The 26,752-nt window shown below is 37.1% G+C and overlaps 1 protein-coding gene across 1 annotated transcript in view; it reads left to right on the top strand.

Annotated features, from left to right (window-relative positions):
• Positions 1-26,752, top strand: part of THSD7A (thrombospondin, type I, domain containing 7A) — a 207,521-nt gene that overhangs the window by 122,092 nt on the left and 58,677 nt on the right. The window contains exons 7-10 of the mRNA XM_010561477.1: positions 9,066-9,257; positions 17,944-18,178; positions 21,277-21,392; positions 24,264-24,396. Coding sequence (XP_010559779.1) covers positions 9,066-9,257; positions 17,944-18,178; positions 21,277-21,392; positions 24,264-24,396 — 676 coding nt within the window. The remainder of the gene's footprint in view (positions 1-9,065; positions 9,258-17,943; positions 18,179-21,276; positions 21,393-24,263; positions 24,397-26,752) is intronic.

Here is a 26,752-nt window from a genome sequence, read left to right as displayed (position 1 = left end):
TGAGCCTGTCTTTTGCCTGTGACCATAAGTGGTGAGTGATCCCTCCCTGTCCTTGTCTCTACCCACGAGCTTTTCTTTATATTTTCTCCTCATCCCACCGTGGCTGGTGGGGAGGAGTGAGTGAGTGGCCTTGTAGTGCTTAGTAACTGTCTGGGCTTAAAGCATGACAGAAAGTTAGCAAACACATACTACTCTAAGTTGTAGCTGAGGTGTAGTGGTAACATTTACTGGTGTGGTTACAGAAAAGGAGCAGAAGTGCTCAGGTACTGTTGTTGGAATTAGATTTCTGCATGAATGTGGGGGTTATTGAAGCTACTTTCTTCCCACTCGTCAAAATTTCTTTTCCCATAAGGTGAATACATGAGGAAAATTGCACACAGTCATCAACAAGAAGTTATTGCTTGTAAAATGTGGTGTTTCATCTCGTTAAGGAATAGAAAATCTTAAAAAGATCCTTAAGTGTGTTGGCATGCTATTATCTTTGATTTGAGAAACACTGGATATGGTGGGTTTCGAAGCTCCAGCTATTTTCCTTTTGTATAGTATTAGTTCCTGCCATTATCAGTCATTTTTCCTTGCAAATGTTTGCTTAAAAAAAATTCAAAACCACATTTTAAACTTTAAGATTACATTTTAAAAGGTATTCAGATCTTCCAGTATTTCCTTAGTGAAAGGGGAGTAATCAGTGGCCTTTTCTATGTTGCTGATTTTTGTGTGCAATCATGTTAAATGTGTAAGTATGATGGTATATGTGCTTATGCTAGCAAGTTTCTCATTTAAAAAAAAAATCCCTCCATGTTTGAGATTCATGATGTTTTTTTTTAAATAAGTGGCCAAAGTATCATGTTTATGATTTTTCTTTTAGGGAGGAATAGTCTGTATGATACTACTTGAAATTCTACATTGAAACCAAAACCACGGTAAAATTTCCCACACAAATCACCAAATCAAACAGTTTACAATCCTACAATGTTTTCACATCATTAAACTATTAGACCAACTTTCTTTCATTTTTGCATAATGAACAGATGTGAGAAACTAGTGTATTTGTCTTTATTGAAATCAGTGCCATTTCTGCTTAGGCTCCTTAAAAGAAAATTACTTCACCAATATTAACCATCAACTAATTAAGATGTACTTAATTAAATGCAAATGCTACTTAGCAAAGCAATTGAGAGAAAAGCATGTGATTAGGGAATTAGCAACTGATTTAACACTTGGAGCTACCAGCTAGGCACCTAAGCAATAGCAATGAATGCAGAAACTTCGCTTGATAAGCATAAATACAAAGGAAAAATACACCATCTTTTCACAATGTGTTTGTTGAAAAACTTCAGAGCCAATGAAGTAGAACATATTGAGAATATAAATTGTAGGTTAATGTTGCTTTATGTTCAGTAATTAGAGAGGTTAAAAATTTTTCAAAATGTTGAAAATTTATCAACCTACCTCATGCAGAGAGACTTTTTGACAGCTGGTCATTCAGGAACTAGAACAGAAAATAATTACATACAAGGTAATGTAGTGTTGCTACTGTTTTCAAGGACACTGCCATTTTACTAACATTAAAGCTTATGTTGACAGCCTTTATCTTTGGAACAGACATGAATAAACATCACCAAGATGTTATGAAGGCTGCTGGGATTAATAAAACATTTAAAGTTTCCTAATGTCTTTCAAAGTATGTGTTATATACAAGTATTGAACTGATTCAAGAGCAAAAGTTGGTCTGTCAGTCAGATACTATTGCATGTGGTGCTTTTTTTTTCCTCCAAATACTCTTAAGATTGTTGGGCTAAACAAGATGGTAAATGATGAATTGCATGTAAATATTATTGTTTCCCCTTTCTAGGGCTTATTTAATTAGGTTTTCAGAGATTAACTTCTAAATTCTTCCTACTGAAAAATCTGGGTCAGCCTTTTGCAGTTGTGTATGCATTTTAATTAGAGACATGTGCTATGAGAAAGACAGCTTTCCTCAGAGAGTTCCTCTTGTATAAGAAAAAAACCCACAATCAAACAACAAAACAAATAGAATTACCCCAAAAAATACAGTCATGGTATGAGACTGAATTTCTGATCAGCAGTTCTGATAAAGTTGAAGTAAAATAAGGAGATTTGAGGAAGACGGATCGCAAGTGCCTGATTACGCAAAAGGACAGAATTTGACTGAAAGTAGTATATGGGCTTACACTTTTTCCTATGCATAGTTCACAACATAGTTGTCTACATCTTCTGATCATTGAAAAAAGAAAAATCCACACTACTGCTGCAGCACCGTGGTTTGGAAGGAAAAGTTAATTTGCTGTGACAGTTTATGCTAGGCAGGCAGGATTTTTCCTTTTGTGGTGAACTTTGGCGACTGGTAAGCATTCAGTGATTTGAAAGAAATGCAATAGTATTAGAAATGAAAATGATAATGTTGATTTATCCTGGTGATTGATTATTATCTGCTTATTAGCAGATATAAAGTTTCCTGGAATCTGAAAAATGTATGGGGTTTGATAAATTTAATATCTTTTCTGTAATGTGAAGAATTTCCCATTTTGCTTTAGACTAATCAGCCAATGTGTAGACAAGTTTATTACTAACGAAAGTCTAGTGTAGAATTTCAAATTTGGATACATTTGTAAGTTTTCTATTATTTCAGTGGTTCTCTTGAAGTTGTTTTTTTTTTTTAATTTTCTTCAGAATAATGACAGTTAAACTCAGTGTTTTTTCTATACTGTTACATTCTAGTCATGATCTTGTAACTTTGAGGCAATTAGAATTTAGACTGATCTTTTCTTGCTTATTTTCTGCCCTGAGTTATAATTAAAACAGACATTTAGGCACTTCGGAATTGTAGGAAAATAAAAAAAAAAAGGCATTTTCCCCTCTTCTAGTCAAACTATCTTTGTATATCTACAGGAATAACGCAAAAACTGTAAAATTGTAGCATGTACAAACTTTTTAGTGGAGAAGCTTATGCTTTAGTAACTTTGGGTACGGAGAGTGGTTAAAGTCAGTTCCATATGAAAAACAGGACTGAGCACATACCACAGATCTGGCTTTACTAAGTTTTGAATATAGATATGCGTATTTTGTTCTTGATGGGCAGAGTCCACATACCAGCTTTGGCTCCTCAGCCAGTCTGAGAAGGTCGTTCAACACATTTGAAGACTGACGTAGGAGTCAGCGTGAGTACACGTATAGGTCCTCATGTGGGAGGAATGCATATGGAAAACTGCATGGGAATTCAAGATCAAGAACAGTCTCGTTAGCCATTTCAGCCTTTACAACCCATACAGGAGGCAGTGAATACTTTCCTGTTGATTATTTTTCTACACGGGGAAGGAAGGAAACAGTAAATGGCAACCAGCACAGCTCACAGCTTTTAACATTGTGTGAACTAACTACGTTTTTTCCTGCAGCCTCCATGCTTAGAGGTATTACTGAAGGCAACTGCATAATAACAAGGCCTTCTTCCCCTGCAACCACTGAGCACTTTGAAAATTGATCTCTGGGGTACCTTACCAGGTATTTCAGGTGCCCAGAAGTTTTCCAATGGATGACACATCGTGTGCCTCTTTTCCAGCTTCACTGGCCAGATAAGAAAACTGGTAAGAGAGGCATCAGCCAAGACATTGATGGCTATAACTGATATAGTCACATACATACAACACAGTATATACCCTAGTATGTATGACCAGTTGTCCTGGTTTCAGCTGGGCTAGAGGTAACTGTCTTCCTAGCAGCTGCTATAGTGCTATGTTTTTGAGCTAGGTATGAGAATAATGTTGATAACACACTGATGTTTTCAGTTGTTGCCAAGTAGTGTTTAGACTAAGTCAAGGATTTTTCATCTTCTCATGCCCAGCCAGCAAGAAGGCTGGAGGGGCACAAGAAGTCGGGAGGGGACGCAGCCAGGGCAGCTGACCCAAACTGGCCGAAGAGGTATTCCATACCATGTGATATCATGTCCAGTATATAAACTGGGGGGAGTGGGGGTGGAGGGATTGCCACTTGGGGACTAACTGGGCGTTGGTCGGTGGGTAGTGAGCAGTTGCCCTGCGCATCATTTGTATATTCCAATCCTTTTATTACTACTGTTGTCATTTTATTAGTGTTATCATTGTCATTATTAGTTTCTTCTTTTCTGTTCTATTAAACCATTCTTATCTCAACCCACAAGTTTTACTTCTTTTCCCAATTTTCACATGAGTGAGCGGCTGCATGGTGCTTAGTTGCTGGCTGGGGTTAAACCACGACACCAGTACATCCAGATCATGCAGTGCTCTGAACTAGCAGTCTTTTCCATCCTTTTGTATTTTTACGTCCTCATTTTTAATGTGCATTTTTAAAAGCACTTGAATGACATTCTGTAGTTTCCTGTGGTCTGTTGTAGTTACAAGCAGACTATCATATGTTGGCTACCAGGAGCCACAAAAAGAAGATATTGGCATAACTGAGCCTTTTTTTTTTTTCCTTAGAGTTGCAGATATCCTAGTGAATTTGAACACATTCGACTAAGCAATACAGGGTCCGAAGTCTGCAGTTTTAGCGTTTAGGCTCAGTTGCTGTCATTACTTTTTATGACCTTCAAAATATAACTGCAAGATTTGGTTTACTACTGTGTGATATTCCTGTCCTTTGCTGACTAGACAGGTATTTAAAAAACAATGTTCAACATTAATGTTCAAAGCACTCTCTTGATTTGATCCCATTTATTGTGATTTTATTGTCAATTTTTTACTTAGTTTATATCAGGTTATAGTTCAGCCTTTCAGAGACTATAGCTGGTTTCGAGGCACAGGGCTGAGATGAAGTTAATTGCCTTATTGCGTAGGACTCCAGGAGCATTTTTATTTTATGTTGACTTTTTTAGTTGTTCTCTATGCCTCATTGAATCTTTCAGTGATTTTACTGTTCATTTTAAGGCTTTAAAAAAATTTTGCCCTCTGTTAAGCACTTGCCTTTCCATTTACTACAGGTCAGAATTTGACAGCAATTTTTTACTGTGCACTGAAGCATGCATCATATTAAAAGATGCACAATAGGCAAGAGGGTTTCCTTACCATGTACCATATCTCTCTAGTGATACCAGCTCTAGGATTGGTTCCCATTGGAAAGATCTTAAAGCATTTTACAGGCAACTTAAATATCAGACACATTTTCCAGGTGAGTAAACAAAAACACAAAGGAGTGACATGATTCAACTACATTAAACAGAGAACATGGGTCATCTGTGGTCTAGCCCAACCTTTAGTATCTAGACCAAATTTTCATGGATACCATATCTGCTTTTTGAATGTAATAAAACAAGAATGGTGGTGTGAATACAGTCTGATACATATGAATAGTTAGCCAGTCCTCCTGACTGCTATTCACAGGCTACCTCTCTAATCTGTAAAAAATTTGCCTATTCAGTAGGGAGGTTGGGGGTTGGTTGCGGGGGGTGGTGGTGGTGTTTGTTTTAAAGCAATTAAATAATTCAGTAGTTCAACAGTGGCTCTGGTGTGTGCACACATACTAGAAGGTCTTCATACCAAGGAGGTGGCCACAAGGAGGTTTTAATGTAAACACCTACTTTGCTGATTGTCTAGCTGGATCCACCAAAACAGTTTAAGGAAGAGATGTGGATTTGAAAGGCTATCTCCTCGGCACTCTTTACTATATGATACAAATCTGTAAAAAAATCCCAGCAAAGGTTTAAACTGTTTTTGACATTTTCAATCCTTGAAAAAGAAAACCTCTTTTGCCTCCTGCCATTTCTACATGCAGTCACTCCCTTTAGTGCAATTTGGAGACTTTAGCCCAAAATGTGCATCTATTGCATGAGAGAGAAATATCATTCAGCTACGTAGGCACTGTTTCTGAATACGGACTATTGCTAGATTCCAGATTTTAATAAACAAATCAACGGATAAATGGTGAAGAATATTCTTGATGGAAGTGTCATATTCTGTTTTCATCTTTCTGCTTTTTACTTTTTGTTGCTCTGTTGCTTAGAGTGTAAGTAACTCAGGGCAGGGGTCTCAGTCATGTTTTTGGAGTTCTGTGTTCAAATCTTGTGCAACATAAATGTATACCTAGAAAGCTCAAATAAAATATTAGATTGCACATGACAAACTTTTTCAAATGGGACTTTTTCTAACTAGCTTTAGTCTTTACATTGGCATTGTTCCCAGTCTATGGTTGAGTGGTTCCTGGTAGTTGACTGCACTATGCACTTTAAAGAGGAAGGCAACAAAGGTCAAATTGTTCATAAAATCATTAGTGAAATGTCAGAAACAATTTAGTCTAAATAAAATATTTCCCTGAAGATAAGAAGTACCCATTATAAAAAATTCCTTCCAACTGCATTTCTGTGCTGTTGAATTCATCAGATAAGGATTGGACAGTTGACAAAAACTGAATGCTAATATGGAAGATACATATTTCTAGAATACTTTCTCTGTAAAGGTGAAGGATGAAAGAGGGCTTTGATTTTGGGAGACAGTGAAGGCTTTTTTTTGTTTGAAATATGAACTCAGACTGAAACTAATTTAACACAATTTCTCATTGTGACCCCAAATTTAGCTTGGGTTTCAAGGTAACACCACCTGAGTTGGCAGGCAGTAAATAAGCTCGATATAGTATTGTATGTTTACACTATGACATACTTGTAATAGTAATATTGTAATAGTAGTATTTCTTGCAAAGTGTGAAAGTGTCCCAGCAGTATACCTCCTCGAGTCTTACCTGGAGATGAAACAATTTGAGAGTAAGGTTCACCCCTTTTGTAGCTTTTTTTTCTATTCTTTGGAAAAAAAGTTTGCAGTCTGCTCCTCTGTCTTGTCCTTCAACCCAGACACATGCTGTTCTGATGAATCAGGCAGGAATCCCTCCTGCGTTGGTGTGAGGGTGTGATGACCTGCGATACAAGAGAAAGAGCAATAGATGCAAAGATTGAGTCCAGTGAGGGGGGCAGAACTTCATGTGGGAGACCTAAGAAGCCTTTGGCAGGGCTCAAATTTGTATTTTTAATATGGGAAAATACAGCTATTGACACTGACTTGATCTCAAAGGTCTTTGTAATTCAGCTGATTGTGACTACTTCAGGCTATTTTAAAAGCATGAGCTGCACGACTGGTTTGTAGAGCCGAGGAAGACTGATGTTTGCAAAAGTTCTGTTGTTCCTAAAGATTCTGTATGAGTAAATTATTTGACAATGGTTAAAGGGATATAATATTGGATGGATGGCCCTCATCTTTTCCTCTTTTATAAAGAATTTGGTTGTTAATAGTTCTGGAACTCATGATTTCTCACTAGCACTAAAGAACCTTTTTTCAGGAACTCAGTTTATGAGAGATTCTTATTTGAGAGGTTTTAAGACTTTGTAAACCTTGAATGACAAAAATGTAGTTTCTGTTTAGATTAGTATTTGACTCATTTTATTATTATCCTATTAAGCAGTAAAAGCCTAATCTGATACTTGGGTAAAGCAGTGTTTCTAGATCTTTGGCTTCATTTACAGTATACACAGTTCTCACTGAATTAGCTTTTCAGAATCCAGGTGGTAGTTATTAAGACTGGCTGATGTCTTTATCACTAAATTATAGAGTATTTAATGATTATTTCAAAGAATTTTTTTCCTGTATCAAAGACTTATATTCATTGCAAATCTTGATGAGACACTATTTTGTTGATATTAGCTATTAAAACAGAAGGGTTGACATAATGGCTTGTAGCAAGTGCAATGCTATAAGCATTCTTGTTCAGTCCCGTTGAGATCATGTGTGCTTCAATAATGTTTCAGTAGATGAATCATAGTTCAACAGAAGGTTTCATGCCCTAGTGCAACAAGGTTCACATAGCACAATAGGCATTCAGATACTTTGAAATGTTACGTGTTTCAGAAAATTTAAAAAAAAAAAAAGTTTCATGTTTACGAATGAACTGGCTCTTTCCATGCATGCCTTGATCGGACGTGATTAACAGGGCCTCAGAAGTCCAGTGTGCTCTTATAAGCAACTTTTTCACAGTTCCTTGCTAACTGGCGTTATATATCGGGCTACTGCTCAGTTCCTGGTGCTTTTTGTTCCAAGCACTTTCTGTAATTGGTTTGTATTATAACAAGACTATAATTCTAAAATAGTGAGTTGAAATTTTGTCCTCCTTAGTTCATTTTTTCCATCATCTGCTCCAAAGTGAAGATTTATCCTGAGGCTTTTGTCACTGTCAGTGAGACTTATTGACCTCAGAATATGTGGTCATTCATTCATTCCTCACTCAATGGATATTGACTAATTTGATCGGGAAATCATATGTCACCTTACAAAACTAACCCCTTTGTGATTAGGGTACTGTTCAGACAGTTCTCAGACACAGTGCTCCCACAATTTCCTTACTGAAAACAAAAGCAGCCCTGCTACTTAAACACTAGCTACTATTTTATTAAACAATTTATACCAACCTGGATATTTTTATTATAATGAAATGTATACATTGATGTGACCGAGTACAAATGCATAGATCTTTTTATACTTCCATGACACAAGAAGTGATGTGTTACTGGTTTGCTAACAAATGAAGATCTTTCTAACCAAACAAGACACTCTGACTGCAGCTTACTGCAACTCTGCATATTTTGATGTATAGCTGCAATTCAAAGGATGAATTCTGGGTTATAAAACTGGATGAGCTGGAAGTTAGGATACTTTTGCCTTTCTCCCACAAATGTGGATGAAGACTAGGTGATTACTGTACATGCATTTTCATGTATGCAGTTTTCCGTAGGTGTATTGTATACTCTGTTATTCACATTAGGATTTTCTGTGGAATCAAATATGTATTAACAAAATGAAAGCCTAAAGACCACCCGGGCTGGCATTCACTTCAGCAGAATATCAAATTAAACTAGGTTTAAGCATGGTCTTCTAGAACCAAGGCAGAGGAGACAAGTATTTTTAATAAAAAAATCTATTTACCTTGTTTATATAGAAGAACAGAATCTAATTTATTTGTGTGCCCATCTGGGCTAGATCACTCATTTTAAGTTAATTTAACAAATGATAGACTGCTACTGGCCTTTTCTTTCCCAGGAGAAGAGGTTGACAGGCAGCTGTGTAGAGATGCTATCTACCCAATCCCAGTTGTCTGCGAAGCTCCATGCCCAAAGGACTGTGTGCTCAGCATGTGGTCTGCATGGTCCTCCTGCTCACACACCTGCTCCGGCAAAACCACAGAAGGGAAGCAGATGCGTGCCCGCTCCATTCTGGCATATGCAGGTGAAGGTAAGGTTGCATATTCTTGCAGACTCTTATTTGATTGTGAATTCTCAACTGTCTTTGTAATGTCAAAGTAATTTCTTGATCAACAGAAACAAATTATTAGATGGACTTTTTTTTTTACATAGAGAAAAATTATTTAAATGCTTATCCTACATTTACTTATGGTACCTAAAGCTGTTTTAAAGAGGAGATTTTATTTTGCTTATTTCAGTTAATGTTGTGGGTTTTATTATTCTGCATAATATTAGTTTTGATTTTGAATATATGCTTTTCTCATTTTCTATTAAAAATAAACAAGGCAAACAATTTATCCTATGAAGACCTCTGCCTTTATGAAAGATATTTATAGAGGATTGTTAGTAACCCTAATTTAGGTCCAATTCGGAAGGATATAAGTACGACTGCTGAAAAGATGAGAGTTTTAATGGGTTCAAATGCTAACAAATGGCTTTTGTACCTTCTTAGCTCAAATTGGTAACTAATGTTACACAATTAATATTTTTATTCATAGTAAGACTTTGGTTTTACCCTGCAAATCCTCACTCATGTGAATGGTTTCCATTCATGCAAATGGTCCTTGTGCAGCATCTGCAGCAAATGCAAAGAGAAGACATAGGTGGAATATAAAGAAGAAGAAAAAGGTTTTAGATATAGGTTCATGGCTATTCTTTGATGATGTTCCATGCTTCCTGTAACTTTTGTTTTGTTCTTAAGTATTTTGGGGGGGTAATACAGAAAATGTATTCTATACGTAACATGGTTCTAAACCGGCCACATCAGGTGTGCCAGGGTCCAACTGGTAAATGCCTTGTGCAGCACTGGGAGCAAGGAGACATAGCCACCAAAGAGTTCTTGGAAAACATTTACTCACATGTATGACAGTAAAGTTAAATGCCTTCAATGTACAAGGTTTACATGCATGTTTTAGTTCTTCTTTAAAACCGTTAAGCATTTTATTACTTCAAGTTAAGATGAAATTTAGCTGAAAAGTGACAGTTGTAAGGCATGGAAGTAGTGAAACAGGGTATCTGTTTTGAGAAATGGAAAAAGAAAGGGGCAGGCTTCATCGTATATCAGAACACTTCTCCGTTTGCAAACACAGTTAACTTCATTGCTAAAAGTCTACTGTGTATTTGCCAGAATTTGGGTAATTGTGGAAAAAAAAAAAAAAAAAAAATAAAATTTGGCAGAGTAGACACTTTCAGCCTTTCCCCTGAAAGGGACCTTTGCTAGAAATGCAAGAGGCAATCAGAACTATACTGATTTTAGTAGGTGATTCAAATAATAAATTACTTAGATGGATCTATGTAACAAAGTAGAAATGCTCTTAAAATAAGAAACAAGATTGGTTTTATCTTGTCCCTTTGTTTATAATGTGTCAAATGGACTCATTTTGAGGGAAACACAGAGCCACATTTTCATATGATAATTCAAATAAACATATGTTCATGTGCTTCTTGCTTTTCCATGTAGGTCAAGATAATAGATTTTCGATATGCTTATGCAGTTTTACTGGAGACACAAATTTAACATCCTGACAAGCATGCCACAGAAGTGAAAACCTAAATTACTCCAGAAAATTATTCCACTTTCTTATGCTTCTTTTTAAAAAGCACTCCTTTTATTCCAACTTTGATACTTAACACAATTTAGGATAATTTACAAGGCTGCAGATGCAGCAAAGCAGTTAATCATAGCCTGGATTTTAGGTGTGTGAATTTTATTTATGTCTGTTGTGCAATGATCAGAATGAGCACTGAGTGATCACAAAGATTGACAGGTCTCAAACCACACAGGTAGTAGTGAAGAGATCCCTAAACTACTGCTGAGAAAGCTAACTTATTACCTAGATGTTGCAGTGCTTCAGCTTTGCTCGAACCTTGGCCTCTTTACCACTATCCCAAGATGAGGTCATTCTGTGCTTTTTTTCAGGATACAAGCTGTTATGTTTACCTAGCTTATAGCAGTTCACTCACATCTTGGTCAGATATCTTCAACACTATGCTCCTTTGCACTCTGTACAACTCCAGAGAATAAAAATATATAAATAAATAAATGAACCTTCCAAGGCTTAGCATATCATTACAACTCTAGCTGGAAGGTACTTTTCATATTTGCTTGTATTATATTCAAAAAGTATGTTTACCTTTTATTTTTTATGCTTCACTGAAATTAGAGTTATTGTCATCTTTCTCCTCATATGTCTCTTATGCCTTTTAGTCATTTGCTGCGTGACAAATAACTGAATGACTTTCACCTCCAGAATTGCATGACAGAGATCAGCTGTGTTCCCAAAACATAAAACATTGATCGTGTACTTGGTGCTGGGAGGTCATTTTATGTTCTGGGGGCACAGAATATATTCATGTATCTGAATGTCTGTATTCTGCTGATATAAAAAAGAACCTCCACATGAACCTTTTTTGGTAAACATGCAGTTCTCAGTTCTATTTAGAGTTTATAAAAAATGCACCTTACTGTTAATGAAGACTCTGTAAACATCATGTATAACTAAAAATTCCAGGTCTCATAAAGGTAAGACCAATAATTCCATTTACACATTAAAACTGAGTTCTGAAAATAGTTATCAGTTCTGTTCAGGTGAATGGTCCCACCAGTTTTCCCTTTTCGATTTTCGAACCTTTCCTTGAACTGTTGGTATGAGAGACAGACCAGGTTAGGTAAGCCATTTCATAGTAATTCCTGTATAATGTAGCCATGATACTTGAGAGTTTTTATTCAGAACACAGTAGGACAAATATATTGTACATAAATGTATACAATTCTTATGATATCAGGATTGGACGTTAATTAATGAAAGAATGTGCAAGTCTGTTGGCAATCTATGAATAAGGCTAAACTTGGCTTCTAAGATGACAGAAGGAGTCCAGGTTTATCACTGTTGAGTCCTTGATCACACGCATCCTCTTGCTAGTCATGGAGAATTCAATCTACAAGCCTAGGAAGATCAAAGCATTGTGGGCATTACATATACAAGGAATATTGCAATCCATCAAAGAATCTGAAGTGCTTAATTCTTGTTCATTGGGGTACTTAAACATGAACACCCCACTGAAATTTTTGAGGGTCTGTAAATATGTATGAAATATGTTCTTTTATCTGGATCGCAGATGGCTTCTTATCGAAGTATTGTCTGTGATTGTTCAGTTCCTCTCCTCTTTGAAATAAAAAATACTATATTCTGTCATTTTGCTTGTTAATCTTGGCAGATGACTGTCCATGACAGAGCTATGTTATTTCACACTTAAGACCTTATTTTAATTCTTACTTCCCAGCTACCTATGCTGTTGAATTGGTTTGACAAAACCATCAAGTTAGCATAACTGGCCACAAGGACACAGCCACAGTATAATCCATTTTCTTGGATAACTTAGAATAGGAATAATTCAGTAGCATTGTAATAATTCCTTGGTGACAAGAATAGCTTCACAGGAAAAATTGAAGTCATATGTAAATTACAGTAGTGACAAAGTTTTCTAATGAGCTCTGGGATATGGCTGCCCCTCCAGCATCACACTGACTTCTGCTCAAGCCAGGAGCTGACCTTGGCCGTACACCCTCTCATCAGCATTTCCTCATTCAGAACACCCCTCTTCCCTGTGGTCAAACCATATGCTGCAGAACCTCAAGCACAGTGTGGTTATATACATCTGGGATGGGCTTATTTACTTGCATTCAGTGGAGAGAGAAAGAGACGAGTCTCTTTCCTCAAGATGAAGACTTTCTGTGGTTTGTGAGATGACTCCTTGTAGAAACTAGTGTCACAGTAACTTTTTTGATATCTTTTCTGAGATCATTGTCCTCAGCTTGAAGGTTTGAAAGGTGAAGTGATTTATAAATTTTCCTGTCTGTGAGCCTGCCTATAGTGGTAGCTCATTTGTGTCACTGTCAAATACATCTTCATGGTACAGTAAGAAACTCAGGAAAGTCATTGTCTCAAAATATAAAATGACAGCAAAGGACATAATGATGTTACCTGATACATCATACGGTTGTTCTGTGTAAGTCTAGTAAAAGCATTGCATACAGCTCAGCCTATCTCTGTTGAATGTAGGGTTTGTCTATTTTTGTTTTATTGTCTGTTCAATATTTCTGTTATTTTTTTATTTCCTGCTTATAATAAAGCTTATATAATTAGTAACACACACTAAGACTACTTTACATAGGCCGTGACCTGAGACTAAAAAGTACTAAGTGATTTAATTTTTAGTAAATAGCAGATATGCAGATTGATTCTGTATTGATTATATACTGCCATTGATTGACACTGCCAAATCAGTGTCATACAGCATAATGCTAATGTTGTGGATACATTCCAAGTTTTATCAGTAGTAAATGATACTGATTTTGGAAAAGTAAAGATTGAACGCTCCCCCCCCCCCAGTCAAACGCAAAGAAGAAAATAATCTGATTTAAAAGCTTAATTTATTAAAATGGGAGTGAAGGACGATTTTGTTTGAAATATTTTCTTAGGGCAGGGATGCATGTGCATGGCAATGTCTTACTATGGTTATTGTATGTTCATAGATTAGCAAAGTGTAATGCCAGAAGAACTATTTAGTGTGACCTCATATATCACAGACTATTAAACATCACTGAGTTAGATAGCATAAAATATCAGTTGTCCATCTCATCAGGTATTCTGTTTGACCGGGGCCAATAGCTCATACTTCTCATCTCTGCAAAATTGATTTACTGAACTTGTAAGGAATAGCTGGATCAAAGGAGTTTCTTCTCAACTCTAGGCAAATTATGGTTGATATGCTTTAAAATTTTATTCCTGTTAAAATTCCAGTGCAGTTTGACTTCATAGTTGCAAAAGAAGAGTTATACTTAGTGCTTTTTAATCTATTTACTCTTCTTACACTTGAGTTTGTTTTTAATTTTTGTATTTTCCTGGCTTGAAATAAGAGTGCTTGGTAATTAAATCTGAAAGCATAGAATTGAGTAGTTGTTTTCCCAGCAAATTGCTTATTCACCAAAGGATCAGTTTTGGAGAAGACAGGGATTTTCATGAATTTTCACTGATTTCAGCTGAAACAGGAATAAAAACCCACTTAGTTCTGGAACTGAGGAACCTGAATTGTCAGGCTAAACTTGCAAAGTGACCTGGCACCTGCATGTGAATGTGAGCTGGGGAGAGGACATTGCCATGCTTCCCCTTTTGCCCAGGAGCCCCTCAGTTCAGATTCCTGCTTGTAGTGTGGGGTCTGGGATTCAAATCCTGTCCAAGAAAGGACTTGACAGACTTCTCATCTCCCATGGGTACACCCTAACTCCTGTCCTGCTGTGTATTATAGGACAGGTCTGCTTGGTTTGTATAACTGATTTGCACCAGGTGAGGAAGCATGAAAGTTTGCAAAACTGGAGCAGGAGATCCACACCAACAGGGCAATCTTTGTTCTTATGTTAGCAGTTTGCATGTAGTGACCACATCTGTCTTCGGGAAGTGCAGCTGCCTCAAGGAATGCCTACCTCGTTCCTATGGCAAAGAAGAAATGAGTAACACCTCACTCTCTAGATTACAAAAGGCACTTCAGTCACATCTGTTTTCTCAAACTTTAAGATTATTCCAGCTGTTTTGAAATGCATGTATAAAATTACATGCATTTGTAAAATGAGTGGTATCAAAATGATTAATTAAAGTGATCCTAAATGCTTTAAAAAATCTTAAGTGTTTTGAAGTTTGGAAGTTATCAAGACAGTGTCACAAAAAAGACTTATAAAATCCAATCCTTGAATATCCTAGACCGATATGTCTTACCCACTACCAGCTCCAAATCAGGCAGAAAAGCAGTCTAAGCATATGATAATTCTGTTAAAACGTCAAGGAAACTACCCTCATATCTCTGCTATTTTATGAGTAATATGCAAGTCCCTCTGTAAAGTAGCCTTTCATCTCCAAGTGTGTTTTGCTTAAGTATCCAAACCCCAAAAGAAATGCTTCAGCTCCAATTGTTTTTTGTACCTTGAAATGATTATTTTTAGTACTGCCAAGCAGTTATTTACAGTCATCTAAACATGTATTATATAAAATGTATTTAGTGTTGTATGTCCCTTTTTCATGTATTCTGATAAAATTAAATGTTTATTTTATTTTTTTCTGTGATACTCATTAATTTTTATGTTTCTGTCAAACCTGTCCTCATTTGGTGAAATGCTCTTGAAGTTGAGCAGCCCTGATCTTGCTACCCCTACGCAGATGTTGTGAAGGGCATCTGTAACTGCCAGTTTTCCAAACCCTTCTTCTTTTCCTGTACCTATTTTAATTTAAGGGAGCACAAGGGAATGCTGTTTTCCTGGAGAGAATGGCACACTGATTTGTAAATAAATAGTATATTTTTTATTATTACAAATGTGGTACTAGTGATAGTAGTTTATATTTCAGTAACATTATTTCCACCTTTTGTTCATTCTTTACATAGGTTTTTTTAACTACTGGTTTAATCTGAACAGAACTGGTTTCCCACTGAGCTGCAGACATTCATGCCCCAATGTTTTTCATTTACAAGTCAATGTCACTCTCATTTTTTCCCTGAACATACATTCTCTCATAGCTGTCAAAACTGAATCTAAGTTGTCACTTTATTCTCAAATGCCTTAGGAACTTGTGGCTATGGCATCCATTCCTGAGGAAATGTTTCTTCCCCCACCGCCCATACCCTTTAATTAATGAATTTGCTTAAGTATTTCCCTTGTGTTTCTTCTTGAGCTAATATCAGATGGAAGTAATTAATTTAGCAACTTTCCTTATCTCTTCTAAATTCCCCCTTTTTTTTAAGTCTTATACTGGGGGAACATGTTTAAATTCCTCATGTGGATAAGTTTTGACTCCCATGCCAAATATTTTGTGAATTTACTATCTTTGGATTTTTTTTCTCTTCAAAATACACTCACTTTCCTAATTTCCTTACTGATGTTCCTGTCTGCTGGTGTTAGCTGGAAGATTTTTTATTTCCTGAAGGAAGCTGCTTGAATAACTTTTTGAAACTTATTACATGACCATAGTTTTGGTTTACCATTTGGTTTTTTGCTTCCTTTTTTAGGAAAACGCATATGACGTTTTGTCTTGATGCTTTGCATATTAATATATATTTTAAGCAATTCTGGTAGACTTGAGTTGCATCCATTCTGAGCCAAAAAACAATTTAATTCCAGTCATTGTTTAATTACATTCACACATTTTTAGTTTTTTCTAATCCCCCTTTGCAAAACTTAAGTTTAGCTAGTCTTTGGCAGGACATCTCAGTTAATATGATGTTTACTGTTGCTTGGTTGCATCAATATTTTTAGCCCAAAGTCAGAAGTTAAAAATACCTCTATGGAAATAATTTGTGAATTTGGATTTTGTCCTGTGGTTTCATTAGAATGGCCCTTTCCTCACATTTGCTGCAGATCTAGACATCCCACAAAAGCAACTTGGGGTATAAAGTATTTTTGCGCATGTGGCACTGGACTTGTGTTGGACTACTTGAAGCACCCATCATTTCTTTGATTACATTTAGTTGTTTGTTTAATTTCTCTCAACGATGAGTGCTTAAAACCCATTCCCTCCTGCATGTCTGTAGAGCAGGAGGTCAACCTGCAGTTCAGTGTTGGGATACAAAGGCTAATATGCTCTCTGACATGCGCTTGGTGTGAGCACGCATTTTTCTTTTTAGAGAAAAGTTGTATAGCTCATCTGCAGTAACTAATAAAAAGCTCCTTTTTCAGTTGTCTTTTGTACTGTTCTTGTCTTCTGGGAAGTACTAAAATATTATTTAGATTTTCCCTGGATTTCCATCACTTGGAGATAGGGGTTGTATTGTTCCTGTGTGGGCCATGAATGTTTGAATTAATTCTTAAACCTAGATTTGGTATGTCTAGTAACACCAGAGATCTAGCAGACATGCTGTCTACTCACAGGGCTAGACATCTAGTAGCCTATGATCACGTCTGGTAGGAAAGACCTCTTCTTTACTCATGGAGGACTGGGAGGCTGGATTAGCTTTGAAGTGCCTGAATATAAGAAACTGAACATGCTATCTGAAACTGGACACAACAAAGATAGCGTTATCTGAGCTTTTTTTCACAATTATTGACACATGAATGCATTTTAATCTTAACCTGCAACAGCATTTGTTATCTCAGTCTGGACCTGAAAGTGCCAGCTGTGCCATCCTCTTTGGTAATTACATAACATGGATAAATATCCACTGGGAGCTAGGACAAGAGCTCCAAAAATCTTTTTAATTGATCCATGAATTAGACACAAACAGTGGTCTCTACACATGCCTAACTAGAATATTTAACTGTTTCTTCTGCCTAGAGCCTTCGTACATCCTTATGTGATCTCTTGCAGTCTCTTTTAGAGAACCCCCAAATAAAAAGGCTGTAGATTACTCCAAGCACATTAGTGTGTTATAGAACTTATGATTATTTTGGCATCCTTATTGTATACATTTACATTTACTGTCCATGTACAGTCTGTTCTGTGTAGTCTGTTGACTGAAGTGTGTTACAGTCAATAGTGGGCATATGAAGAGGAGGAAAAAGGAACAGCATTTTTTCATGTAATCAAAGTGATAATACCTAACTACTAAGATTTCAAAGTGTTTGTTTGGTTTTTTTAATAGAACACTTTGTATCCTTCCACTGCATGAACTTTTGCCCTGTTTTATTGTTCCAGGAGGAATACAGTGCCCAAATAGTAGTGCACTACAGGAAACGCGGAGCTGTAACGAACACTCTTGCACTGTGTATCATTGGCAGACCGGCCCGTGGGGACAGTGCATAGAGGATACGTCTGTCTCTGCTTTCAACTCCTCTGCCAGCTGGAACGGGGAAGCCACCTGTTCTGTGGGGATGCAGACAAGAAAGGTCATCTGTGTGAGAGTCAACGTGGGACAAGTGGGCCCCAAAAAGTAAAGATCTTAAAAAATATCTTCATGCTGTAATTATCTTTGGATTTTGCTGCTTTATATCACCAATGACTGCATGCAAAGGCAAAAAGACCCCCTTCTTTCTGTTCTCTTGAGGGAATAATTCATCTTTTAAAAATACAAAACTGAAGCTACAGGAGGACTATATAATACCTTTCTCACTAGTGATTTTTATGGGCAATATTTACAGTGGTGATTCTGCTGACAGCTGACTGAATACTAAATCCAGTTGGCTTCTTGCCATCATCAGGTTGAGTTGAGATAAAAGTCTTGGGGTATGTGTGTGGTGTGCAGTGCAATACCATTTCCAAGACCCTTGTGGTACCTCCAAGCAAGCAGTGCACTATATGGATTAGTGCAGTTCCATGCTAAAATACTGTTTTGGATCTAAATACAGTACAACCTATGTAAGTGCATCTTCTCAGAAGCAGACCAAGGAGGTGAAGCATAGTGCAGCTTTGACAGGACGTTAATTTGAAACATTAGTTTGAACATTAGTTTGACAACCTTTGTGAGTTTTTTTTCCCCATATACATGTTTTTTTAAAAAGATCCCTTTGGCCCAATGATTTAATTTTACAGTTTAGTACATGACCAGGGTTAAATACAGATTAGCTGCTAGTAAAATGCATTTGATAATATCTTCATACAGTTTGGCAGTCTGTAAATATATCCTACTCAAGATAGATTCAAAGCTGGAAGAGCTGATAGCAAAGGTCATTTAGAAAGTTCATGAGGCAGCTATTCTCACACTAAATATTTGCATGGTGCCTGCCATTTGTTGCTTTATTCAGCAGTAGACTTATTCCTAATTTACTTTAAATGGAAATATGGGGAATAATACCAGCACATTTAGTAATCTAAATTGTTGTATATCTGCATTAAGTTGCTGTTCCATTCAGTCACAATACCATTATATCTTTTATTTGCTACTCATTTTACATATAAAAAACCCCTCTAATGATTTATCTTCCTTTTTAAATCTACTGTTAATGTCTCTGCCTTTGTTTTGACCTTAAATTTTTGGGAGGGGGACTGTTTTATTGTGTCATAAATGAATCCTGTGGAATTAGAAAAAAAGTCTTGGTTGATCCTTCAAATTGTCACATTAAAATCACTGAATCGTTTTTAAAGACCCAGACATTTAACATGAAATTATAAATAGGAACCTTGTTTTAAACTCCCCTTGATAAAAAGGATTACTGTGGTACGATACAATCAATATTATTGGCCTTATCTACCTCACAAGTTACAGACTTCAGCTTGTATCTTTTCTGTTTAATTTGACCTTGAGTAAGGACTGAAAAAAAATCAATACTTTAAGCCACATATACTAAATACAAACAATATAAAAGATAGAAATGGTGTTCTAATTGAACTAATTGCCTTGCCCAAGGATCTGATGAGGAACTGTAATGTTCAGTGCTCCTGAAAGATGAAGTTCTCAGTGAAACAATGAATATGTATAATTCAGACTTTATTGTATGCTTATAATTACTGTTGTTCTTGAAGGAAAAAGCAATTAGTAAGCCAATGTTCAATACTTTTCAGAAGTGTTTTTAATTTTAACCTTGGAGAAAATTTCTGAAAACATAATCAAAGTATGTGATTGGTCACAGATGCTTTTTTAAAGTGCACCTGACCATACATAATATACCTGTGCATATATAATCTGATTTTATGAATCACATAGAAACAAGGCACAGTTTGACTTAAAAAATGTAGACAGAGCTTATGGAGAGGTGATGGAGATTTATGTTGCTATATCTGTAATATTTCACGGTCTTTCACGTTGGTGTTTTAGGGGAGAAAAGAGAAAGGGTGGAGCTGTCATTGTAACAGGGCACCAAGAAGTTGGTGCTGGTTCACAGTAATGGATCATACTCTGAGAAGTTTATGTGAATTGACACAAAAATGTAGAGGCAACCGATGGAAATCATGAACTAGCAAGTGTTATTGCTTAAGAATATGTTCCCCTAAAGCTGCAACTCAACTTTTCTTCTCCTTTCCCATTGCTTTTTCTCCCACACTGCACAGGCATAGTTCTTCACTGACCATGGAGACAACATTTTCTTGGTAGTTCATTGTTAGACTTGCTTGTGCTCCTTTCAGCATGGCAAGAAAGATGCCTCACATAAGCCAAGCTTCCCCAGCTGGTCCAATCCAAATATAAAACTGGTCTGTCATATCTCTGGTCCCAGATGCCCAGCAGCCACAAGAGGAAAAGCTAGTCATAGTAACGTTTTTCTGTAATGAGCCAAAAGCACCAAAATGTGGAAGTGGTATTGTTCTTACCTTTTTACATATTCCTCCGACAGTCCACAGTCTGTATGCTTTTAGGGCAATAGTAATTTTGAAATTATTTTAAAGATTTGCAGTACTTCTACAAGAGTTATTGCATCATCCTGAAAATAAATATTGAAGCACAGAGAGTTGTTTGTCTTTGGTGAAAAAAATAGGAACACAGAATGGGGAAAATGACCTGGGTTAATGAGTCCCATATGTGGCAGTCCAATAATCCCTTTTATATGCTCATCAAGCCTCTTCCTAAAACAAGTGAGGTTTTCTGTCCCTTCTGACAGTCTTTCACAGTCTCATTGATCTGGCAGTTTCAAACCCTTTTCTGGTTTCTGTCATAGTCATGGCCAGCTTATACCTATTTGTTCCTGGGTTAGCAGTGTTATCTTGTTTAAATCTGCCTCCTTCCAGAGTTTATGCTTCTGGTAAATTTATGAAGAGCTAAAAAATGTATTTTGCTAAGCTAAACTAGATGGCTTTTCTTCATAATCATTTGGAAGCTTGAAAATAACACTCAAAAGGCAGAGTCTGGAATGGTGAGTGAGGAATGATGATTTTTTTTCAAGTTAAATCCCAGGTGCAGAATGCACCAGTTTTGGCTTGCTTTCACCAGATATATTTAAATGCTAATAGTTTTTATTTCTGTGCTCCATCCTGGTGAATTCTGGGCAACTAGCACTCTGCTCGTGTGCCTGAAGGCATTCAGTACCTCTTGTAATTCACCACTTCGCTGCAGAATGATGGTTTATTTGATAATGCTTCTTTTTCCTTTTTTTTTTTTAGATGCCCTGAGAGCCTCCGACCAGAAACGGTGAGGCCTTGTCTGCTTCCCTGTAGGAAGGACTGTATTGTGACTCCGTTCAGTGACTGGACATTGTGTCCTTCTTCATGTCAAGAAGGTAATTTTATCCATTGTGTGTGAGTAGACAGATTTTAAGAAAAAAAGGAGTTAGACTAGCAGTCACTTTTGGCAGAATGCTTATACACATCTCTTTCTGACAGAGGACATGTAATAGCTGGTAGAGCAACGACAGGGAGGACATAGCGTTTTTGCTGAAAAGAACAGTTATTTCTATACATTTTCTATATGCATCTGTTTGGATTTTTTTTTTCCATTTTGCCTACTTTTATGTTACAAACTCCCATTTGTGTCTTCCGCTGATAAAGAGGTAACTAGTCATGGAGTAGACGCGTATCTCTTAGTGTAACACCGAAACAGATACTTGTACAATTGTAGCACTTGAATTGTCAGATTATAAAACGGTCAGGTTTGGTCTTTGAAAATACTTATGCTGCTTGCTTATCAGAAAAACCTGAGGCTTTATATACTGGGAGATAGGTAGGTAGGGAGATAGATAGATAGATATGCATATGTATATAATTTTGGCTCGTTTCTTCTACTCCAAGGAAAATTGAAAGAAAGTTAACAAAAATCAGTAGACTTTAAGTTGATGTTAATGGTCTAACTTAAACATAATTCCAATAACATTTTAATACACTTGGCAAAGCTCTTAAAAACAGTGCAGGTCTCTCCTGAATTTTTATTACATTGAAATCATACATGAAATTAAAGTGATGACTGGCTTAATATTGCCCACATTTTTTATGTCTTATCTCTTTTAAGCTTAAAAGGAGGTGTTTTTCTAATATGTACTATTACAGACAGACTCTGTAATACCCCATGTTCCACAGGGTGCTAATCCTTGTATGGGACCTGGTGATTACTCACAGCTACCATATTATCAGAATGTAAGATATTGTTACATCAAATATACACACTTCGAATGTCACGGCCAATTCTTTATGCTTTATAAAGGACACAAGCATAAAAGCATTTTTGCAGTAATTCCTATTAGTGCTTAGTGCATTCTAACAAATAAAAAAAGGTTAGGAAGATTAAATTCATAACCTTTGAAAAAGACCAGAGAATTAAGACCATTGAATCGGAATCAATGAAATAGTTGTTCATTATTAAATACTGTGTTATTCTACAGCAGTATTAATTATTCTTTCTGAAATATTTTTGTTGGGGCAGATCATCTTGGACAAAAATGCCATCCTTTTCTGTTCTCATTTCTGTGGGTTTTAAGAAAGTTCTTGATGCAATGAGCATATTTTCACAAATATTTACTACAAACTAGCATGTAGGCTTCTATGAAACAGTACATTTGTGAACCAATACAGGCATTTTGTCTGTTCAGTGAGTCAAACTCTTTTTATACTACACAAACAATTTTTACTTCATGGGGTTTACCCATTCGTGTCAGCAAGCTGGTCAGCAGCTTTGCCGGGCTGCACGTCTGTCTCGCCTCTTGTGCCAGCTCCTGGCATCTCCTGGAGCTGATTGACTCAGGAGTGCAGGGTTTCCTCTGTGTTGAAAAGTGGCCAGGTGGTGGAGAGCCACCGCCGGGATTCTCCTACCGCTTGCTCCTAATTACAATTGCTTGGCTGTGGTCCATCAAGCTTCTGTCTTCAGACAAGCTGCAGCTGCTGTAATAACCCACCCAAAGCTGATATCAACCCAGTCAGCCAAATGTCCATGCTACAGCTCTCTGGGGAAAAAAAAAAAAGGGGAAAGGAAAAAAAATTCCGAGATCTTTACCTAACAATATTTGTGTATTAGGTATTGCTGTGGAACTAATATAGACTTGTGGCTTTTCTCTTAATTTTCTGCCTGAAGAACTGATATCTGAAGATGACAGAAATCAAAATTCCTACATGAATGATTTGCCATTTATCTTTAATAATGAATAATAAATATATAAAAATAATATAATAGAACTGTAAACTGTAAATTAAGTCCAGAGTGGAATTTCTGTTTCTGGTTTTACATGCAAATGATTAGGGCAAACTTACACTTTGAAAGTGTAACATGTAGCAGCAAACTGAGCTGGTATAATTTTTTTCACTTCAACTGTGTATTCATTTCAGCTGTATATTCATTTGTTCAGCATTGTTACTATTGCTTTCTGTTTAGTTCTGCTTCCTGGCCTTTAGCTGAGATTAAAGTGTTTTATCTGTTAGGCTTAATTTTCTGCTTATGGACAAAACAGCATGTCAATAATATAGTGATCGGTTCAAATACCTGTTATGTTAAATCTTACTTTTCCCCTGTGTCGTGGTTTAACCCCAGACGGCAGCTAAGCATCACGCAGCTGCTCACTCACCTCCCTCACAATGGGATGGGGGAGAGAATCAGAAGGGTAAAAGTGAGAAAACTCGTGGGCTGAGATAAAGGCAATTTAATAGGTAAAGCAAAAGCTGCACGCACAAGCAAAGCAAAACAAGGAATTCATTCACTACTTCCTATAGGCAGGCAGGTGTTCAGCCATCTCCAGGAAAGCAGGGCTCCATCACGCTTAATGGTTACTTGAGAAGACACACTCCATCACTCCGAACATCCCCCCCTTCCTTCTTCTTCCCCCAGCTTTATATACTGAGCATGACATCATATGGTGTGGAATATCCCTCTGGTCAGCTGGGGTCAGCTGTCCCGGCTGTGTCCCCTCCCGACTTCTTGTGCACCCCCAGCCCACTCGCTGGTGGGGTGGGGTGAGGAGCAGTCAAGGCCTTGGCTCTGTGTAAGCACCGCTTGGCAATAATGAAAACATCTCTGTGTTATCAGCACTGTTTGCAGCACAAATCCAAATCATGGCTCCATACCAGCTACTATGAAGAAAACTAACTCTATCCCAGGCAAAACCAGCACACCCAAATTACTGTCATCCCTATGTAGCAGCAGGAGAAACAAGCTCTTCTACTCTTTGCAGGGGGTGTCACAGTAAAGAAGCAGTCCCGTCACCGAGTCATCATCCAGCTCCCCGCCAATGGTGGTCGAGAGTGCCCGGACTCTTTGTTTGAGGAAAAAGAATGTGAAGCTTCTCCCGTCTGCTATAGCTACAGGTAGTGTTAATCAACCAGAGACAGCTCAGACATGATTTTTCAACTTCTACTGCTTCTAAATCTAGCTGAATTCAACTTCTTAACAGCAAGTGTTTTTCTAATATGTACTATTTAGAAAAATAGGATACATACCTAAATCAAGGTTTCAGAACAGATATGTAGACTCAGTTGGGCCCACAGTGTCACTGGTTCTTTTGTTCCAGTTCCTTTGCAGGAACACTGCAACAACTAAGAACTACTTTCCAGGTTAAATCTTTCCTAGCAACTATTTTGACATTCTATATGATTAAAAAAAATCTTCCTTTCTATCCAAATTATCCAAAGCACTGAAATGCAGTCGCATCTGTTTAGGAGAGCTGAGTTCTGCTGCCACACTGTGCCATGCACTGTAGCTTCCATCCTTCCATCCCGGTCAGCCCTAAGACAGTCCACAGTTGATTGTATCCCCTAAAATACAAAATTTTCTGTGTTGACCTAATCTTCACCAGAGAATGCTGAGGACTGTTCCAGCAGGTGGGGATCTCCACCGTAACTGCTTAAGAAAATTTTTGGGCAGTTTCGTAGTTTCCATCTGAGTGGCGTGGGAAGGTCTAGATATACGACAAGATCTGGCTGTTGATACAGATGAAGTTTAGAAAATTCTGATGCCGTTGGTTGGATTTACTTGACAAAATTTAAAAAAAAAAGATATTTTTGGTTTTTTGATAATAAATATGAAACATAATTATTGGAAGCCAATGTTCTGTTTCTCCACCTGCTAATTCCCATGAAACTACTCTCTGTTGCAGAGGTAAAAATAGAATTTAAGCTTATTTTAGCAAAAACAAATTGAGATTAAAGAAATGTGTTGCTTTCATCATCTGGTAAGAATTATCAATGCAAATTCATTAGATCACACTGTATGTAACTGAAAGATATGAAAGGATGTAAAAGAACATTGGGAAGCTACCAAAATCAGTACTCAAAACATCAGAGAAATATAGCTTGAGAACTTTTTTTAGTCAATACCAGAGTCAGAGTTTTATCTTCTAAAATGCTGGCTGCGCCTCATCTCTTCAGTACCTTCAGTATCAAATTTTACCTGAGCTAGTGCATGATAATGTGCTGAGCATAAGAAAGAAGTGTTGCTAGGGAGTGGTAGATGAGGTCATTTACATTTCATAGCATGAACTAATACTGAACACATTTTCTGTATATTTCCTCTACCATCTTTCTGACCTATACAAATGCTGGAACAGATGGACTCAGACACTCAGGGACACTAAGGCTCATGCCTTAGTTCAGATACTGGCCTGCAGAGGCAGTTTGCAATGAAACTTGAGGTGCAAAACCACTGAGATAATTTTAAACATGAGAGCAGCTGATGGTTTGAGCTGTGGATGTAGAATTTCCCCCCCGCACACTCTGAGTAATTCAGACAACTGGATTATTTCAGAGATGTGACAATAACCAGACTTGCCTGGATTTGTTATATTTAGGCCTACGGTATTCAGCAGCACTAGAAGGGAACTTTGTAAAAGTTTCATAGCAGTTTATATTAATGATAGAATAATTTAAGCAGCACAATATTGCATTTGTTATCAAAGTTTTTTTGCAAGTTGTTTTTGTCTGTGTTTTATTTTGATATTTTCTGGGTTCACAGGGGATCTCTTGCTTGGCTCCGCATTTGTAATGTGCTGCTATTCAGCTAAGGGAGACCCCAGGTGCTTTGGGATTGCTTGAGGCGCTCGCACAGTCATTTAAACCCTCTGTCCCAATACTTTGCTGTAGCTGGGGTTCCTGTTGCTTCTGATTTCTCCTTTTGGGATAGTATTTGGAAGATGAAGCTTAGCAAAAGAATTTGTTTGTTGTGAAAACTTTACCTTTGTAATCATATCACTTGAAATTTGAGAAAACAAAACAAAACCCCCCAAGACTTTGCTTATCTGATCTCATCTTTGTAACTCCAAGTCTTGTTTGTGCTTCAGGCAAGACCGAATTACTCCATTTGTAGTTGTGTTGCAAGGCATGCCTAAGGGAGGTGGGGAAGAAAAGACCTGGGAAAGAGAAAAGAAGGAAAAGAGAAAGAAATGCACTAACACCTATATGTGACAGTATTTACTGCCAAAAGACACTCCCAATACTGCATGAACCAGAAATTAACCCTGGAGTCTTATCTCTGGAGTGCATTTGGGAAACTTCAACATATCTTTGCTTCACTAAGATAGGAGGAAAATGAGAATGAAGGAAGGAAAAGTGAGAAAGAGGGGAGGTTTATTAGGGCATGCTAGTATTTAAAACTCATCCTTATTTAATGGGTCCATGTTGTTTTTATGAGATGTTAGTGTCCCTTCGCTAAATCAACTTTTCAAATTTT

The sequence above is a fragment of the Haliaeetus leucocephalus genome, unplaced genomic scaffold (assembly GCF_000737465.1).
Source record: "Haliaeetus leucocephalus isolate CR32 unplaced genomic scaffold, Haliaeetus_leucocephalus-4.0 Scaffold146, whole genome shotgun sequence".
Classification (NCBI taxonomy): domain Eukaryota; kingdom Metazoa; phylum Chordata; class Aves; order Accipitriformes; family Accipitridae; genus Haliaeetus; species Haliaeetus leucocephalus.
Note: the sequence above shows the minus strand (reverse complement) of the source record. Positions and strands in the feature narration are given on the sequence as shown.